General features: G+C 43.6%; 1 protein-coding gene across 3 annotated transcripts in view; it reads left to right on the top strand.

Moving 5' to 3' along the window:
• Positions 1 to 430: 430 nt before the first annotated feature.
• Positions 431 to 20713, top strand: part of PTEN (phosphatase and tensin homolog) — a 265772-nt gene continuing 245489 nt past the window's right edge. The window contains exon 1 of one of the 3 annotated variants that reach the window (XM_078642886.1): positions 431 to 837. In XM_078642886.1, the coding sequence (XP_078499012.1) occupies positions 759 to 837 (79 nt within the window). In that variant the 5' untranslated portion in view covers positions 431 to 758. The remainder of the gene's footprint in view (positions 838 to 20713) is intronic. The other 2 variants (XM_078642887.1, XM_078642889.1) reach the window with 2 other exon arrangements.

The following is a 20713-nucleotide window of genomic DNA, read 5'->3' as shown; positions in this document are numbered from 1 at the left end:
ACGCTCGGGGTTGCCAGTATAAAGAAGTAACTCATTCATACAACATGTTTCCTCGTTGATACTTCACTTTACAGGAAGCATGAGTTCGTAATAGGTGCTTAAGTTGGCACGTCACGTGTGGCACTCTCACACGTTTTATCTTATTAGTTAGCAGCATTGTACACATCCAGTCCCCAAAAAGACAGGGCTATCTACACTGGTCACATACATTGGAACACTTGGTAGCATTTTATAATGCAGGCTTTTGAGCAAGTGGTGTCCACGCCGCTCGAGGGAAAGAGAGTAAAAAGCGAGCAGAATAGAGCAAGTGATAGCCCAACAAAACGAGTAAACGGAGCGCTGCAGCCACTACCATTACACACATCTGGACTTCTGCATACACCACGGCACTCCCACCATCTCTGGTAAGCTTTGCACATGCGCACATATAGAACGTGTGACGTCAACACGTTACGTGGAACGTCAGGCGGCCCCTTCCTCTATACTCAGATTAGAGCTGCTCTCAGCCCCCGGGACAAGGTGCCACGGATCGTGCGCGCCCGGGAGAGGCTCTGGGTCCCCCCTCGGAGCCGCAACCCGGGAGCGTGGAGCGGGCGGCCGGACGCGCGGTGCGGTCCCGGCGCGGGAGGCCAGGATTGCACCCCCCGAGCGGAGGAGGCCGCCCCCGCTCCCCACCCACTGCCACCCTGCAGAAAAGGCAGCAGCACCACCCCCCACCCCTATCCCTCCCGGCCTTCTCTCTCCCAGCCTTCCCCGACATGACCGCCAAACTCAAGGAGATAGTCAGCCGCAACAAGCGGCGGTACCAGGAGGACGGATTCGACCTGGACCTGACCTGTATCCTGCGCCCCAGTCTGACCCGTCCGTGCAACGCCGAGGACCCGGAGGGTGGGAAAGAGCTGGTGGGGAGCAGGCGCCCCCTGAGAGTCTGCATTGTGCGGGATTATAGACCAAGGTATCGTGATAGACCGGAAGGGTAGGCCCCGCCTTCAGCCCCTGGTTACATGGGAGGGGCGACGACCCCTGACATCACAAGGGGATACCCCTAAATACACTTTAGTCGTTAATAGGTGGTGACAATGGAAAGGACCCCCCTCTTATCTTGAGAGTGAGTAGACACCCCTGTCAAATGAGGGGAGAACCCACCCCTTATAGTTTTTGCTGTCATAGGTTCTGCCCCACTACTTGTGGTATAAAATTGGATGATGTCCTTCTGCAGCCCCCTAGATCTCGGAGAGGACTCCAGCCCTCTGTACGTAGACTTGAATGGTCCTTGTATCATAGGATAACTTGACCATCGGTTCCTTGCATCATCGAATGCAATGCGCCCTGGTCCCTAGTGTCCTGAGATAGAATGCACCCATGGCTTCTTAAATCGTACGATGGGATATACATCATCTATGGCTCCTAAATCGTACGATGGGATGTCCCAACCGTTTGTATAGTAGTATGGTGCTGTCCCCTTGATTGTCCTGGTGGCATGTTAAGCAGTCCATTGTATCACAGGATGGGATGATTCCCTGCCCTTGCTATTGAATGGGGTAGTCACTTTCTTGTGCCGAGAAATGAAATGCTCCCCACATTATCGTCTCGTAAGATTGCATGCTCCACAGCCTCCTCTATTCAGCAGCCTGTATCTTAGGATGAGTGGTCCCTTGAATCACGGCAGATGGCAAGACAGCCCTGGCAGCAATGGAGTCTTTTACGGCTTCTGGTATTTCGGGTGTCTTGTCCCAGGTAAGGGGTGTGACAAGGTGTGAGGCCCTCGACCTCTTGGTTCACAGGAGAGAGAGAGAAGGTTGCGAACGTACCCATACAAACACAACTAGCTGCTTTTAGTTCCGACTGATATTTCAGGGGCGTATATTTGGTTATCGATACTAGGTGTTTGTGTTTTGAGTGTGCATCACTGAAGTGTGGGCGCTTTCACTCTTGGTTAGTCGGTGTGACAGGCCGCAGAGGTGCCCGTAGCGGCAAGTCTTGCACGAGAGCGCCACATTGCTTTTGTTGGTGCTCATTCGTGGTTCGCTCCATCTAAAATGAAGCCAAGCTCTGAAGGTACCAGGTGCAAAATGTGTGAAGCCTAAAGATGTTCTCATATGACGTCATGGCTGAGCCGGGCAGGGTCGCCCTACAGGAATCCATCTGGTGTGCCCCCACCTATTTACGTAGGCCTGCGGGGAGAGGAGCTCCACACCATCCCCCGCCGAGGCCCAGCGCATGCTGTGCAGATGGTACACGCAAGATCTGTGCTCGACTGTGCAGTGCGTGTGGCTGGCTGGCTGGCTGTCTTCCTCTTTGCCTAGCTGTGGAGGAGGGGTGCCGTTACATTCGCCGCTGACAGGCTTACTACGCCTGTACTCGCTGTGCCCGTGCATCTCTGACGGGAGTGCGCAGCATTAGGCTCACAGCTTGGACTGATTGATTTGTGCTGTTTCCGTTGAGCTTTTACATACTGCCTCTGGAGCGCAGGCTTCCATGTGCTGCTTTGGGCGAGGTGCTGCTGACTCGGAACAAGGAGGGGGATGACTATGGGTGTGCCCCGGAGCCCCCATCGCCTTCATTCATCAGGTGCGCTCAGGTGATGTAGCCTTGTGTTCAACCCTTCTGTTGCTGTATTAACTTAATCTGTGTAGTAATGTATTTGCTTGCAGCGCGATTTGTTGCTTTGTGTCTTATTTACGAGAATGAATATACATATATATCTATATATTGCTTGTTACGGATGTTATATACTGTGTTCGTGGGTGTGTTGACGTTGAGCTAATTGGTACCTATATTGATTATAATTTACAACACTCGCTGGCTCGGGCACGACGAAGATGGCATTTTGCTCTGCAAGTGCCATAACCTTTTACGTTTACGCTTAATCTGCTCAGTCCATCGTTTTGTTAGCGGCCTATTGTCCTCTTTTCCTATGGCTGCGTTTGGCTTGGCACAGCCGGTTTAGTTTTATGAAGATTTTGGTAGTGATGCAACGACATGATAATAAATGAATGTCCAAAATGTACGACTTCCTTATTGTGTTACTATAGATGTGTTGTTCCAGGATCTTCAACTTGGTTTTATTTGCCTATGGGTTTTCTACATATTATTAAGGAACATGTTATTTTCTTGCCCACAGCTATCTTTAGAGCATTTTGTCTTTATATGTTATGTTGATTTGTATAGCGCCAGGGCTTTAAGTGGGATGACAAAATTGGGAGGTCTCTCAAAGGGGCGTGGTCAATGTATTTAAGGGCGTGGCTTAAAACAAGTAAGCTAAAAATCTGTGTTTAGCAAAGTGTGCCGCCCGACATTATTTTGCTGTTATGTCATTGCGTCCAGCTATATAATACAAGTCACATCATACCTACAAGTCAGGACTATTGGCTTTGTCAGTGGTTGCTAGTTGCATAAGATAAATAGGCATCATCTATGCTTGTATACAATATTGAAAACACTTCCACTTAAAGCCCTGGTGGTGACACCACGACAATTTTGCTGCTCCTGAGAATCAAAAAGAGAAGGGAAATCCAGAGAAAATGGTGACTCTCTTTAAAGGATTTCCCTTCCCCTACAACTCTCACCACGTGCACATCGATGTGCCTGCTGTCACTGCAGTCCGGGGAAAAAAAACGGACCGCCTGTGCCAGGGCTCAAAACAGAGCCCGATAGAGACCCGTTTCGAGGCCCCCTTTAAAGAACTGCTGGTGCTCAGACCTGGTGAGACCTTGCCCACTTAAAGCCCTGTATAGCGCAGTAATCACCCGAGAGAGTATCCAGGTCCTTAGACGAGTGTGTGGTCCTGTGTATACGCAGAGCCAGGTCTTCAGCTTCTTGCGGAACTTAAGAAGGGATGAGGGTCCCGCTTTAATGTGTTGTCACATAAAATTTGGATCTTAAGTCCCTTTGCTGGAAGAAACTACACCAGACTTCTGTCTCTCAGAAATGTTCCTTACTCTTAAATACATTTTGGCCATGGTGTTATTGTTAGTTTACCACTGACACCTGGTCAGTATAGAATACTGTGTTTTGAGGTTACCAAATATTGAGGACGTGATTTGTTCTTTTTCTAGACGGCCCTGCGAGTCTAAAGAATTGTTCTCTTTATTGCGCCTTTTGCTTTCACTGTTGTGTACGCGCACATTTGTACAGAGGTACAGGGTTGAAGTACTACACTTTCACACATCGTTACTGTTTATCTCTTAGAAATTAGCATTTGTGGATGAAATCCGCAATTACCGATGTGAACTGTTTTATTTGGTTTTACTAAAGATTGTGGAGCAGAGTTAAGACTAAAGCATGCTGCATTTCTTTTTCTTCATTGCTTTTAGGCTAATGAAGAGGAAGAGTGACTACATGGCACAGGTGAACCAATGTTGTACTGTAATGCTGGGAAATGTGGGTGTTTACTGCGAGTGCATATAGTCACTGGAAAAGACAGGGGTGGTTGAAATGTTACTACGTTTTTAGTTGGGTATCATTATGTATCTTGTTTGTGCCATTTGGAATTGTGGTTATTTCTGGTAAACTTTTCGCTGTTTGCACACTACAAAAAGCAAGACATTTGAGTTACAAGAGCTTAGTATGTATGAACTCTTAATTACAATTATATTGCCTCTCATCATATAGCCACTATGTTGCCAGCCTTTCATTGTTAGGATTTCAGCATTATGTCCAGATAATTGTGATATAGGTTATCAATTTGATTGATTGTTATGTCTAATGTGTTATGTCATTTGTGTTCTGCCACAATTAGGATGGCTCATGTCTATTGTTGCTATTTTTCATAATGAGATATGTTTTAAGAAAATGAGAATACTAATAATCATGTTTTAGACGGTACTTAGGTTCTCACACTGAGTTTTTCAGATCATGTCCTTTTCTAATAGGAGTCTTTAATTGTTATTCTGACCGCTTGATTGCCTAGGGATTTACCCTCAAATGTATGATTGCCCTGCCCTAGGAATTCCTATCAGTTTGCAGGGGGTCTTCTTTACATGCATATAGTCACTGGATAAGACAGGGGTGTTTGTAATGTTAATACGTTTTTAGTTGGGTATCATTATGCATCTTTTGTGCCATTTGGGATTGTGGCTATTTCTGGTAAATTTTTCGCTGTCTGCACACTACAAAAAGCAAGACATTTTAGTTACAAGAGCTTAGTATGTATGAGCAAACATATGAACTCTTAATTACAATTATATTGTCTCTCTTTGATCTTTGGCTGAGATTTTCGTAATGTGGCCTAAACATATTTTTATTGGCAAGGTTATTCTTTTCACTGTTGCAGAATAAGGGCCAGTGTATCTTTAAGACTGGGCTACAAACCGCCTTAGCTTTCCCAGTAACCTTGTTTAATCAAACAATTCGCTAATAAAATACATGTTGGTGCTTTGGTTCAACGTTCTTCGTCTATTGGCCTGTTCATCTGTTCTTCAAATTCTCCTGCTGCCCACTACAGCATGGTCTACAGGCAGGGCCACTGGAATTTTGTGGCAGGGGAGGGCCAAATTATGGGGCATGGCTGGCTAAATTATGTGTCAAGATGAGGCTGATTTTGCGAAAAATTTTGTGATAGTGTTATTTTGTCATATTACATTTGTTAACACTGAGCATTGGTTGCACCTCATTAGTAACTGTAACACCCAAACACAGCAATGGGCAACAGACCCGCTTGAGCTAGAAACACTTTTTTTTGTTAAAATCTGCAGATGATGTGGCAAATGCAGCACATCGCTAATTAAATTATAAACGTTGCAGCAGCATAATTTCAGTGCCCCTGGCTACTGGTCAGTTCACTTCAACCATTGACTTTCTTGGACTACGAGCGAGGCATTTTGCCATATCCTGTGTGTACATCCACCTTAAATGAACGGAGCTTTTTTTTAGTTATCGATGTACATTTATACTGCCTTTAGGTGACAGCAGTTGAAGGCGTTAGGTTTTCTCGATGCCAGTAAGAATCATATTTTTCTTTTGATGTGCAGTAAAAGTAAAATGTTTCCATACCTCTTATAAGTACACTGGCTTATGCGATGCCCTCGTGCTGTTTTATTAAAAACAATACTGCTAGTTAATTTTATGTTAACATTTTTTTTCAAGCATATGTCGCCATGTTTAGGAAACATCTCGTTTTCTCCATTCTCTTTGTTGCATATGTCTGCAATAAAAAAAGAATCCTCACACCAACTTGTGAAGGAGAGAAATTTGGTTTTGCCAGTCCTTGTCTATATGATGTTTCTTTCCAGTGTAAAGCAGGATTGTATTGCTAGCTGATCTCTCTATAATGAACAAGGTTTTTTGAGCATGTCATTTTTATTTTGGTGGAGTGAAATTGGCTGAGGATATGAATGAACTCTTTATAAAATTGACAAATGCTCTAAAGTGATAGCCAGTTGAGTTTGTGGCCTGTAAAAGTGTTGTTCCTCTTTGAAGTGTGTACTGATTTTCATACTGGATACCACACATCTTTTTAGTTGAACGGTTGGGTTGACCACATTACTCACTAGCATTTTCTGAATCGTTCACCTCGAATGTAATGAACCCTGAGACTATTGAATTCAGTTGAACTGCTTCTTTTAGTGTTCAGAATTTGCATTCACGACATCTTTGCCTATTTTTGTTTTTGAAAATATGACCCTTTGCAGACACTAGTTCTGCTGTTAATAGTTTGTTGGCCATTACTACTCTTTCTCTTCTTGCTAATTGATGACTGACTGTTGTTTTTAGATTAACTACTTTTTCGAGAAGTCCTTCAAGTTACTTGGCCAAATCTAAATCATTTCATCCTATAGTGGGACATAGTCAATTCAAAGTTAGCATTTTTTTTGTGTGCACTCTTGGATTTTACCCCAGTTAGCTTGCATTGACAACTGAAAGGCTTCCGAGAATAAAGTATTTTCAACATATTGAATAGTATCTGAAATGATATCTTAATATGTGCTAAAATAATCGATTTCTACTGGTGACTCAGTAATAAATACATAGAGGAAGTATATGCCTATGAATATATTTTTCTTTGCCAGGTCTGTGGCATGAATGGTCCACTGGGAATACATTGTTGGCTTTAAGGGCCTGCTGCTTATTCTATTGACCCCTTGTTGCTGGCTTACAAGGGGATTTTTCTTTTCTTTTGGCCTTGTAAAGTTACAACTATTGTTACTATGTGGATAATTTTCCCATGTTTATTTTAAGGCTAAAGGCCATAAAAGCATACTATGGTTTGCTACCAGCTGGCTGAGTGAAGCTCAGACTAGCATCACTAAGCTGTTTAGCAGAGAGTAAACCTCGTTGCAGAATAAATTATAAAGGGTAGTCCAGAGGAGGTGTGATTATTTGCCAGGAGAAGTGTAAGGGAAAATTGCCTTAGTAGGCTCAATTGATTTTGGGAGATTTCTCATTATATATTTGGCCTGTGCCACGTCCCCATAGAGCTACCTAACCAATGTTATGGCATGATTAAAGTAAACCGCAACCATTGGGTAGGCAGAAATATGAGCACGCTGCGCACATGTTTTTAATCGAATTAATGAGCAGATGTAAGTATGTACAGTGTGTTCATTGCAGAATACAGAATTAAGAATATTTGATTATACAGCCATACAAACTGATCTCTTTAATTTTCAAGAGGCATGAGATTTGAGGTATGGTGACGATTTACTCAGTGTAATGTGTTATTTTTATGTAACTAACCAATTAGTAAATATAAGTTTGATAATAATACGTAACATGGCTAAGAGCATTGGTGGCTCTTTTCGGGGAATTGCAGAATATCTCACCAATAAACATACTCTACACCTCTATTCATATGTAGTCATAGTAGCATGTTTCTTACACTAGTAAAAAAAGAAATGCAGATGGTACGATGTTGCCTATGTTAGTGACATATTACACATGGTGTGATGGGTACATTGGTCTCCAAAATGATTTAAAGTTATAATCTTGACATTACTTTGATCTTCTTTGATTCACAACTGGCACACCTAGTGGAGTTTGCATCGCACCCTACCATATTGTAATATTTATATATAATTACCCTAGAGTTAAACGTTTTGACTGTTTAAAAGTCCATGGAACTATCATTATCTCACATTTATCACTAGCAGCTGGGTGTAGCGATCCCCTTTATCTGTGTAAAAAAAAAAGCGGGATTTTAACAAACAAAAAAGGTCGGAAATATAACCTACTGGTCTGGAAAATATTTTGGAATGTAATCAAGTTCAACAAAACCTGAATAATGCATCATTTACGATATTGGTCCTTCATTCTAATTTTACGTTAATATTAGGTTATTTGTAATTTGAAGAGTAGAGCTAAAAATATTGAACAGCTGGAGAATATAAGCTCAACGTTACTTTTTTTTTTTTAATAATCCCATTTAAGGAAAGGGTATCCCATTATTAGTTTTGACATTTCTTATTGGCAGTGATTCAAGAGGGTACTGCTAAAGGATGTCTAAATATACAGTCAATAGTAAAATGTGCTCTCTCTTATGCACAGGTGCCAAATTTAACATCAGTCAGTTGATAGTTGTTACCTGTGCATGGTTATGAGAATTAAGGAAGAGTGATATGCAGTCTCTTATTAATCTGTATCAAATTCAAACCGGGGAAAAGAGCAATTAAGTTGTCGCTATGGAGGATATAGAACATGCTTTAACTTAAAGAAAATTTCCTGTACAATGTTAAGTATGTTTTAGTTTATGGGTAATGTTTTATTGTAATTGTGCTTATTTTTTGCTATTGGTGTACTTATTAAATGTTTTGATCTATTTAAGGACCAGGTACTCCAATAAACACTGTAGTAAGAATTAAAAATGTTTCTGATATTATTCATCTTTTGAAAAGATGATGGATTGTTGTCAACTCGATCTTTGTTAATAATGGCATACATAAAAAAATAATCTGTAATGTGTGACCACAACCACATTTTATGTTTTTGGGGAATTGTACATTGAAGAACAGCTGACATTCTCTTGTTGCAGACCAGAGTGGCTAACTAAGGTTCCTGAAAATTCTTCAAGAACTGGGTCAGCAGAGAAGTGGAATTTTTTAAGTATATTTGTCCATGGGGCAGAGTTTTTCAAAAGTCTACTTTTCCTATTAAAAGATCCACTTGTCCCTTTAGTTGCATGTAGTGAGGTTAACTGTGAAAATAGACTCTTCAGTTATGGCAGGGTTTTTAGGTCGAGCCTAGGCAGTGCATGTGCTACTCTGCGAGGCATGCTGTATTAGAATATGGACTTGACACTCCGCCTACTCTTGCCTGTATTTTCAATATGCTTGTGTCATTGTCCTTTGGAAAATGCTGTCTTCTGATTAGTTAATTGGCTTGTCTTCATTTGTAACCTCCCATGAGGACTGGCCCTTTTACTTCTGTTGGTATATAGTATGTGTTATTTACAGCCTGGAATCAACATTTTCTTTCATGAGTTTTTCCTACTACATGCACAACATGCTTTCCCTCAATGGTGCCCGCTTTGCTTGCACCACTTGCGTCGATATATTTCTTTTGTTTTTGAAGGCAGCTTGGACAAGCTCTGTGGTTGCACATCAGCTTCCCCTGGCTTTCAATTTCAAGCGCATTGAAAACAGGCCCGTAAAGAGAACGATTGACAAGTTGTGCAACACGCCTCTAAATCTTCTCTGTATCTCCGAGTGCCGCATTATCTATTTATATTTTTGTCCCGCTTTTATAATTGACTGGGCATGGTGAAGGGCGGGAGCAACGTGTCACATGGGCAGCTTTAAAAACACACAAAATAATCATTACAATGTAATAGGTCTTGCATTTACGAATGTCTTGTAAATGCAATACCTATTGCTTGCAAATGCTGGTTATTCTAGCAACACCCTGTTTTTTTCTCACCTATTCGAAATTCTACATGCTGAAGGTAGCAAGAAGTGGTAGGGCCAGGGTTGGAACATCAGTTTAGGTCTGTGCCAACCTACAAACGTAGATGTTTAAGTTTTTTTTTTGTTACCAACTCTAATCAAATCTCACCCAACACTAGGGCACTTTGGAAATTTACCCCCGACAAGGACAGAAGTAAAATTTTTCCCAGGTTGGGCAAAAAGGGGTTGTTAGGAAACTGAACTTAATGATTCTTGCACACAAAAATGCAGTTCACGAAGGAATATTGTTTGCAGCCTACTTTTGTAAATGCATGTGATTTCATGAATGCCACACAACCGTCCTAATGCCAGGAAATGTATATTGAGAACTGTTAGTCAGTCAATTCACTTTATTCGGTTTAAAAACAAACCATAAAAGTATACTATAAAACGATTTTGCACAGTAAAATAAGAGAACATGATTAAAAACAATTAATACACTACCATGTACATGTTAAAATTGCAGATAAAACCATTTGTACTTGTATTTCATTTTAAAATTGTATTGCTACAACATACATAATTTCATGTTATCGATTCAGTCTCTTTAGGGTTCTAACAGCAGCAGCAAGAAAGTTAGCAATATTAAACACTTCCCAAACATTTGTCAGCATTTGGAGATAGATTAAGGCTGGCCTAGCTTGCATGAATCCTTTGTTGACTAGGATTGGGATAATAAAACGCTTCCTAATATCAATAAGGTGGTCACAAAAAAACATGAGGTGCAAGGTGGCCTGCTCAGAGAAGTCATCACAGGAGCAGACCCCGAGATCTTCGACCCTTTTCCAACCTAGCTTTTCACCAATCAGATAATGAAGCTGATTTAGTCTGAATCTTGTCAGTAAGAAACGATGGTTGGGATTTGTGACGATGCCCAAGTATGGTTCCATGTCTAATGAAGTTTTCAGCAACTGGTGGGCCCTTACTGTTGCCTTTCCCAGCTCTCTCTTTTCTCTATCTGCAGTAACAATACGATAGTATGTTACCGTAGTCCATTTTATATCTGCCCTAGATAATTTTTCTGGGTGATAATAGAGTTCTAGTCTACCCAGCTTGTGCGACAACTTGTGGACGTAATTGAGCCAGGGAATACAATGCCCATAATCCAGTGCCATGCAGTCTTTCAAAATATAATGATTTAATAATAAATCAGGGTTTAACCAGGTCATCAATCGTCCAGGACACCGCCGCGTGCAAGGGAGTTACCGAGCCTTTAAATCATTTTAGCGCTGCCCTTCATGATGGGAGTTTTCCAGCCCAACTGAGAGCCATTATAGCGTGGTTTGCCCCCCACAATTGGAATTGGGGATCGTCACGATTTTTTATCCGCTACCTTGGCGCATTGTAAAGCGGCCCCAGAAATCTACAGAAATATCAACTGGCTATTATCCGCTTTGGTGTTGGCTGTCACACACATTCTTCGTAGCCCTTGTCAGCCGGGTCAAAAAGTATTGATTCATGACGGCAGATTCAGAAAACATGACAGAATCATAAACCAGTTAGAATCGGACTGAGAATCCCTGGACATAAAAATTATTCAAAGCTCTTTTCATCCTGGCTAAAAGTACCAACTTGCATATACAGAATTCCTGAGGAAGGCTAACAGCCGAAACGCGTTGAAGGGGAATTACTTCTGTATTAGTTGGAACAATTTATTTTCTGTTGGTTTTGAATTGTATAGCACCAATTTGTATTATACACATGTAAAAAAAAATATATATTTAGTTATCAAATGTTTCTAATATCTGAATCAAGTTTATAATTATAATAAAATAAAAAAGAAAAATATTCACACACCAAATTTAATTAGGCATTGACTTTATTATTTTTAGCGTTCACCAGTGTGATGTAAATATATGCACATAACCCGGTGCCAATTTCTTTCTTCCTAAACGAGTTAACCAGGTCATTCTCCATTTCAAGAGCGGGGCTACTGCAATAACATCTTCAACATAGCCAATTCCACATTCCTGATGGACGATGTAATTGGCTGTTGATTTCGGGACAGATAAGATATTTTTTAAAATCCTGTCCTCGACTATCTGAATTGCCTTGGCCTATTTAATGCCCCAAAGGTCTGCCCCGTACATTGCGAGTGAAAGACACTTTGCTCTATATATTTGAAAAAGTGCCTTCATTGGTCTTGCTCCTAGTTTCCTGGTGAATCCTAGAACGGCCGACGTGGCCCTGATCAGGACATTTTTTTTTAGCTAGGATTTGGGTGCCCCACGTGCCACGGTCGTCGAATAAGACTCCTAAGTATGGGAAAGTTGAAACCTTGGTTAATATATTCCCTTCACAATACATGGTTCTCACCTTTAAATTTCTCTGCCCAATAGCCATTACATGGGATTTGGCAAAATGTATGCCCAGGTCCAATGATCTCATGAAGGCTGCAAAGGAATTCAAGAGTAGCTGGAGTCCTACCGCCGTTCTAGCTAGAAGTGCGGCGTCGTTCGCATATAACAAAGCGGGAGTCATGCGTTTCCCTACACGGGGGATATCCTTACTGGAGGCAATTAAAGTGTGATCTAGGCTGTTAATGTATAATGTAAATAGCAATGGTGCCAAAATACAGCCTTGCCTGACACCCCAGGCAATCGGTATCCCTTCAGTGCAGTTACCCTGTTGGTCATATCTCACAGTGGCAAATAAGTCCCTGTGTAAATCGGCTAAAAGTGGACGATGTTTCTGTCAACTCCCAGGGTTAGGAGGATGGACCACAGCTTTGACCTGTTCACTCGGTCAAAGGCCGAGGACGGGTCCATGAAGCCCAGAAAAAGTGTTCCCTTCTTTGCCACTGTGTATTTCCCTATTAGTAACTGCAGGTTTAGGCATTGATCTATGGTGCCCATCCCTTTTCTGAAGCCGTACTGTGCTTCGGATAATGAACCCGTCTCCTCCAACCATCCAGTTAGTTGGCTGAGGACCACCCTTCCTAGTACCTTTACAGAGGAGTCTATAAGTGATATCGGTCGATAACAACTTGGGTCTCCTCTGTTACCTTTCTTGAATATTGGCACTATTACTGATTGTGCCCATGTATTTGGCAAGCCCTGTTGACAAGCGTTTACGAACACGTTATACAATATTTTTGCCCATGTCTTAGTATCTGATTTAAAAAGGTCTACCGGGACCCCATCAGGGCCCGGGGCCTTATTGCTCGTCATTTGAGTTATCGCTTTTAATACGTCTGACTCTGTGAAGGACAGGATATATTTTTCATTATTAAAAACAGTCTGCAGGATTTCTTTCTCCATCATATACCTGATTAAAGTGTCTGAGCCATCCTTCTTCCTGTATCCCGCAGTCAAGCTCGCAATTTTTTGTGTCTTGAAAGAAGGGCCGATTGACCACCGCCCTGAATTTGGCACTGTTGTTGACCACATCTACAGATAAGAGCTCATTCCAGGCATCCTCCCTGATTTATTTTTTCCGCTTCACTAATGTCACTTTATATAGTTTCCTAAGGATAGATATCTCTAGTTTGTCGGGGGGTACTACTTTCAATGCTGCCAGCAGCTTACGATGGGCTGCAGAGCAATTGTGGTCAAACCACTTCTCCCCTGTCCTTTCCTGGCCCTTGCCCAAGATTTTTAGATCACTACTAATCTGGGTACAGATTTTGGTGTAGGCCTCCAGGACCTCATTGTCTAATTTGCCGTCTGTTAGGCAGAGGGAGATTTCGTGCCCAACCTTAGCCCGTAGATTTTCATGAAACTCTTTGGGCACCACCCGGCACCATTTTAATTGCCGGGCCTGGTCAGTGGGTCTGATGTCTAACTTGCCAACTGTTGTGTAGGTTTTGCCCTCATTCTTCAGGTCATCTTCCAATATCAGCGTTACCGGGTTATGGTCACTATAGGTTGACCAGGAAACACTGTATTGCGTTACCCTTCTTGCCACGGCGGAGCTTACAAAAATGTAATCGATGGTTGAGCCCCGACCATTTCCTCTAAAGGTCGGAATTTCCCCCCTTGATTGTCTTGGGGAAATCAGATCATTACCCACCACCAGTTCCTCCAAATAGGAGCCCGCTGGAGTATGCTCAAAATGTATGTTTTCTTGCTCAGCCGAGCCTAAACAATCCCAGACATACCAGTTTTTTGTACAAGAATGAACATTAAAATCGCCCATTACTATGACCGAATAGCAGCTTGCAGTGTTTTTACTGTATGAGTTTAAAAAAATCATGAAGACTGGCTTAAGTGCTCGTTAAAATAAGCCTCATCAAAGGAATTATAAAAATTGACCACAAGCCAAATGCCAACGGCTTTACTTGAGATTTGGACGGCCAGGCAGTAAGGTGATCCTGTATTTACCAAGGTGTAGGTTCACTGAATTTGCAAAGAGATTAGGGTTAAAAGCCCTCCCTTCGCCCTTCCCATATGGGTTGCTACTGCCGGTGAACAAAATGCTGCGTATCCATCCAGGAGAAAGGTGTTTTTGGTATCCCACGTTTCCTGGAGCCCAATAATGTCACACTCTGTAAGGCAGTTACTCCACTTTGGATCATTTGATTTGGAGTTTAATCCCGCAATGTTCCAGCTAAGAAACCTGGTCCCTGCTTGGTTAGCCCTGACTGGCGTATTCAATAAAGAGGGCAGCTCAGTGGCTGCTACCCCTCTAGATTGCATAGGCTCATCTACTGCTGGGTGATCCAGTCAGTCATTTTCCTCAAGATTGCTGAGAGACCCATATCTATTTTGCGTCGGGATTAGAAATTCATTTATAGCCTGTGCGTTGAACTCACTTCTAGGCAGCCCACAATATGGATCCATGCTATTTAAAGTTTGAATTCTATTTTGCTGTGGAATAGCAAAACCAGGCCTAGGTAAAAATGAAAATGTCTTGGGCTGGTTAATATATGTGGGTGGTATATTACTAAGGTGGCTGTAAAAGAAGCCAAGAGGACGTGCTCATACAGTGTTATCGGCAAATGGTAGGGAAGCTGCTCTAAGCAGAACTGTGGCAACATTCTGGGGGTGCTTAAAATTAACAATGAAGTCCCCCTTACTGTTCTTTCTAGAGTTACTTATCCAGCTAACTCTTCGAGTGGATAATATGTCATTTGAATAGGCAATTGGGAACCCACAATTTTTGTTCAACCATGATACTGATTTATTTTTCAGGGAGTCATGGGTTTCTTGCCGGGGCTCAGTGAGATGGGAATCCACCCCAGGTACATTAATTAGTACAACCACGTAGGGAGCGCAATCTGGGGGGAGATTAGCAGGACGTCTTCTCCTTACTTCATTCCACCCCTCGTTATTCTCCACTACTGCGGTTGGTTGGTTACTTAAACTCACTGTAGGTGGTTAAACGGCTGGTACTGTTTGAATAGCCCTAATCCCCCCCCCCCCGTTGGAAGGTACAACTGCATCCCTATTTATGTTAGTGCCCACTTTTGTCACCTTGTTTGTTTTGGCCAGGGCAATGTGAGAGTTAAAAAGGCCACCCAATCTAGTTACTTCTTTAGAGACCTGGTCTAATTTGGCCACTAGGGGTTTAATCATCAATTCCAATTTAGTTTCAATAATACTGGCCAACAGATCAAATTGATCCGGGTTCAGATTAATCATCCCATCCTTATTCGGGGTCTCATTAACTCCCTCTGAACTTTTTAATGGTGTACCAGCTCTTTTAGTTTTCCTGCTACCCCCCGCTTAATCGGTAACTTCCTGCAGGCCCTTACTACTCTACGTACCGGGGAAGGTGCCAAGGAAGGTTGTTGTGAAGTATCCGAAGGGTCATCCAACACTACCTGGCTATGCACTGGGGAACCAGATATTTCATTATTAATTAGATACAACTGACCAAGCGTTTAGGTTGTTACTCCTTCACTGGAAGGTGGTTACCATTGGCAAAGGCGGTCTTTATTTGGCATTTATTGACTTAAAGACCGCCTTTGACCTGGTTCCCCGAGACCGCTTGTGTACTATACTGGAGGAGTTGGGGATTCCGCCCCCAATCCTAAACCTCTTGGCACGCATGCATGATGGTACCTATGCCCGTATTAGATGGGGCTCCCAAGGGCAAAAGACCGATAGGATTCCTGTGAAGCGAGGGGTCAGACAGGGGTGCGTGTTAGCCCCAACACTTTTTTCTATGTTTGTGAATGGTGTTGTCTCTTTTCTGCTTGAAACTGATGCAGACGCCCCGGTTTTGGCAGGCGATAAAGTGCCCACCTTACTTTTCGCAGACGACACTTTGTTGGTTTCAAAAACCCCTGTGGGCCTGCAAAAGTTGCTGAATCGCTTCAGTTTGTTTTGTGAACTTAGGGGCCTAATCATTAACACCACTAAAACTAAGCTTCTCTATTTCAATCCCAGTAAGTCCTCCAGGTCCACCCTCTTCCTTGATGGAGAACCATTGGAGCGTATAAAAGAATTAGATTATCTGGGAATTAGAATCTCTCAAAACTTGAAGTGGCAGCCCCATATCGACAAAATGCTTCTGAACCATAAAAGGTGATTGGTGTGTTGGGGCGGGAACATCGTATGTCTATCTCTAAGCCCGTTGCCCCTGCCCTGGATATATATGCTACAAAGGCAGTGGGCAGCGCCCTCTATGGTGCAGAGTTGTGGGGCTTCGAATGCATCAGCGGCCTCACCACCTCCGAGAATAAGTTTCTTAGAGAGCTGGTATCCCTCCCAATGGGCACCCCCATCAAACCATTACTGAGCGATCTGGGTCGCCGCTCTATCCGGGACCTAGCCAGGCTACGACCTCTTTTATATTGGGCTAGGCTATGGCGGACCCCCGAGCTCTCTAAGTACCTTGATGGCTTGATAGAGGTTATGAATCTTAATGGCTCCTATAAAGTCAGCTGGATCCGTAACATTAAGAAGCTTCTGGATGACATTGGTCTGCCAATCAATTGGGAGCATGGAGTTCCTTTATCCAAGCTTGAACTTAAGCGAGTCTACTGGAACTGGGTGGACGAGCAAGATCTAAGGGACCCAAACCAAGGAAGGCTGACCGAAGAGTTTAAACAGCACAAACCCAAGCCTCGCTTGGAGCCGTACTTGGATTTCATTAAAAAACCAAGGGATAGATCGTTGTTTATCCAGTCGAGGTTGGGAAACCTACCCGTACACGATTACGCCTGTAAGTGGAAGCCCCCGTACCAAACCCCACCTGACTGCCCAATCTGTGAAGGCGTCACCGAAAGCGTCGCTCATGTTTTTTTTGCATGCCCAGCCTATGCAAAACCGAGACAGAAATGGCTAAAACCTGCATGTCTATTGCTCGGAACCAGGAATCATTCCGTAGCTTTGAGAATACTTAAGACTGACACTAGCACATGTTTAGTCTGTGGGGTTGCCAAATTTCTGAGCTGGGTATGGGTAATTAGAGCAAAATCTATGAGACGACTTAGTTTTTAATCAAATTTTTTTTTCTCTCTTTTTAATTCCACAAAGCTGCTATTGTTTATTATGCCTCTTAACTTATTTATTGTATCATGAACGTTTTTATTGTAACTAACCCCGCAAAATGCAAGATTTACGAATTGTGGTTTATCTTTTAATCTTTGTATGTGCTTTTATGATATCATGTGCATATCGAAATAAAGCTTTGATAATGATAATGATTATTAATTATTGTTTGAAAGCCTTCATTACAACTATAATCTAAAGCGGGAGCTTCTAGGGGGACAGAAAGGCTAGTGGGTGAAGCCGGAGGATTTACCCGGCTTAATGAGAGACGCCGGTCTTTGTTAATTTTACTTACTACTTTAACCAAGTAGTTATCCAACGTGGCGGTCACTAAGGGGGTTTTGACAGATCCAAGTTTGGACATTGTTATATGTCAAAGTAAAACTTACAGAACAATGTTTAAAAACACCGTAGCTATCATAGATAAGGAGTAGTTTCTGTCCTGTAACTCCAGTTCTGTAGTAGGGGTATCTCTGTTATAGTCATAATCTAGTGAATAGTCCCGCCCATGTGCGTGGACCCCGGAGCAATCAAAAATAATCTCTTACAGTGTCGAAAAATGCAGAACTGCACAGACACTTAAGAGAGAATTTAAAGACAGATAATGCAGCCTAAAAGGCTACACTGCCCAGTACTTCAACTAGAAATTCCACCACAAAAATCCACAAAACAGCAAAGCCTGTACAGATTTCCCTTGCTTTAACAGCAAAATCCCTCAGGAATGATAGAGAGAAGAACCTGGACAGACAAGCCCCATAGGCTGCCATTATGTGGCTCAGAACAGGATACTGTGCCTTTAAGAGAACTTTCCAGAACTTCACAGTATCCCAGAATGCCCTGCAGGTCCCAGTTACTTTCAGTTCTTTTTGAAGGCGTAACACGCCAGACCTGTAGCATTCTGTACATGAAGATCTCTCTCCACCGGGGAGGAGGGCGGGCGCTTATGACTATAACAGAGATACCCCTACTACAGAACTGGAGTTACAGGACAGAAACTACTCCTTCTGTAGTAGGGGATCTCTGTGTATAGACATAATCTAGTGAATAGAATGGCAAGCCCATCCCCACACCAAAGTGGCGGTGGAGAAACGAGAAATAACACCACTATTGTGCGAACAGATTTCGCAGCGAAGCCTGCCCAACCTGAGCGTCTGCCCTGGCATCAGAGTCCAGGCAGTAATGCTTAGCAAAGGTATGAACTGACTTCCAAGTGGCTGCCTTGCAGATTTCAGCAATAGGCACGTTACGAAGCAAAGCTGTCGTGGCAGCTTTACCCCTGGTGGAATGAGCCTTAGGTTTGACCCCTAAGGTCTTATTAGCTTTTTGGTAACACAATTGTATGCAGGACACAAGCCACCTAGAGATGGACTGTTTAGAGGTAGCAAGACCCGTCTTGACTGATCCATAGTTGATGAACAATTGGTCTGACCTACGAATATCTTTGGTTTATCCAGATAAAATTTCAGCCCCCTCCTGACATCCAGGGAATGCAAGGACCTTTCTGCTGGAGACGAAGGATTCTGAAAGAACGTAGGTAAAGTTATAGTCTGGTTTAATGAAAATCAGAAACAACCTTGGGAAGAAACTTAGGGTGAGTACGCATAACAACCTTAGCAGCATGAAATACAGTATAAGCTTCTTGGCAACACAACGCCTGAATTTCACTCACCCTGCGGGCTGATGTAATGGCCACGAGGAACGCCGCCTTCCAGGACAGGTGCTGCAACGAAGCCTTATGAATAGGTTCAAAAGGCTCCTTTATCAACCTGGACAGCACCACATTCAAGTCCCATGAAGGCGAAGGAAGCCTGACAGGAGGGAATACTTTCTTCAAGTTTTCCAGAAAATCTTTGATCACATTGATCTGGAAGAAGGAAGTCTGTGAAGGGCATTTCCTGTAGGCAGTCAAAGCAGCCAGATGAACCTTAATGGAATGGACATTAAGGCCAGACTGCGCCAGATGTAGCAGATATGGAAGGATGACATCCTCCTTGCATGCTGTAGGGTCATAGTTCTTAGACTTGCACCAGACGCAAAATCTCTTCCACTTGTAAGCATAAGAAGTCCTAGTGGAAGGTCGCTTAGCCTCCTTCAGTATGTCCATACAATCCTCTGGGAGATTCAGATGGCCATATTGCACTATTTCAGGAGCCATGCCGCCAAACTCAAAGACGAGAGGTTGGGGTGTACCATTCGCCCCCCGAACTTCGTGAGAAGGTCCGGCCTGCACGGCAGCTTCATGTGAGGAAGGAGAGACCGGTGAAGCAGGTCCGTGAACCACCACTGTCTGGGCCATTCCGGGGCAATCAGAATCATCCTCGCCCTGGATTGGGACAGCTTGATGAGAACCGTCGGGATCAGGGGAATGGGTGGAAAAGCGTACAGAAAGCTGTTCGACCAGTCGATCCATAACGCGTTCCCCAGCGTCCCTGGCTGGTAGTACCTGGAGGCGAAGTCTCGGCATTTGCTGTTTTCGGCGGTGGCGAACAGATCTACGTCTGGAGTACCCCACCTTGCGAAGACTTCTCCTAGTACTTCGTCGTTTATGACCCATTTGTGGTTTTCCTGAATCAGTCTGCTCAGCTCGTCTACCTGAACATTCTGCACACCTGGCAGATGAGTGGCCGTTATCGACAGTCCTCGGGCCAGAAGCCAGTGCCAGATCGCCTGTGCCTCCTGCGACAGAGTGCGGGATCTCGAGCCCCCCTGCTTGTTGAGGTAATACATCGTAGTCGTGTTGTCCGTCTGTACAAGCAGAGAGTTGGTCCGGAAGGACGGGTGAAAAGCCTTCAGCGCTAAGTGAACAGCTCTGAGTTCCAGGAAATTGATGTGGTACGTGGACTCCGTCGGGGACCACGTCCCTTGAATCTGTAAGTCTCCGGAGTGCGCTCCCCATCCCTGGAGAGAAGCATCCTACACGATAGTCTGTGTGGGAATGTCCTTGTGGAACGGAACCCCTCTGAGGAGATTCTCCGCTGAACACCACCACTTCAGAGACTGTAGAGCATGTAGAGACAGTCGTATCTTGTCGTCCCAAGATCCTCTCCTCTGGTCCCACTGATCTTCTAAGCACTCCTGCAGCGGCCTCATGTGCAGCCGCGCATGTGGCGTCAGGAAGATACAAGAGGCCATCGATCCCAGTAGAGAAGACACCGTCCTCACTGTCGTAGATGGAGTGGCCATGAGAGCCTGAGCCTTCCGAAGGAGTGATAATCGTCGCCCCTCCGAAGGAGACACGCTTGCTGACAGCGTATCGATGGAGGCTCCCAAGTACTGGATGCACTGGACCGGAGTCGGGACAGACTTGAACATGTTGATGTGCAACCCCAGCTTGTTCAACAGAACGCACGTCTTCTGGAAGTGTGCTTGAGCTTCCGAGAAGGAGGAGGCCTTGAT

The sequence above is a fragment of the Lissotriton helveticus genome, chromosome 5_1 (assembly GCF_964261635.1).
Source record: "Lissotriton helveticus chromosome 5_1, aLisHel1.1, whole genome shotgun sequence".
Classification (NCBI taxonomy): domain Eukaryota; kingdom Metazoa; phylum Chordata; class Amphibia; order Caudata; family Salamandridae; genus Lissotriton; species Lissotriton helveticus.
This window is presented reverse-complemented; position numbering and strand designations above follow the sequence as displayed.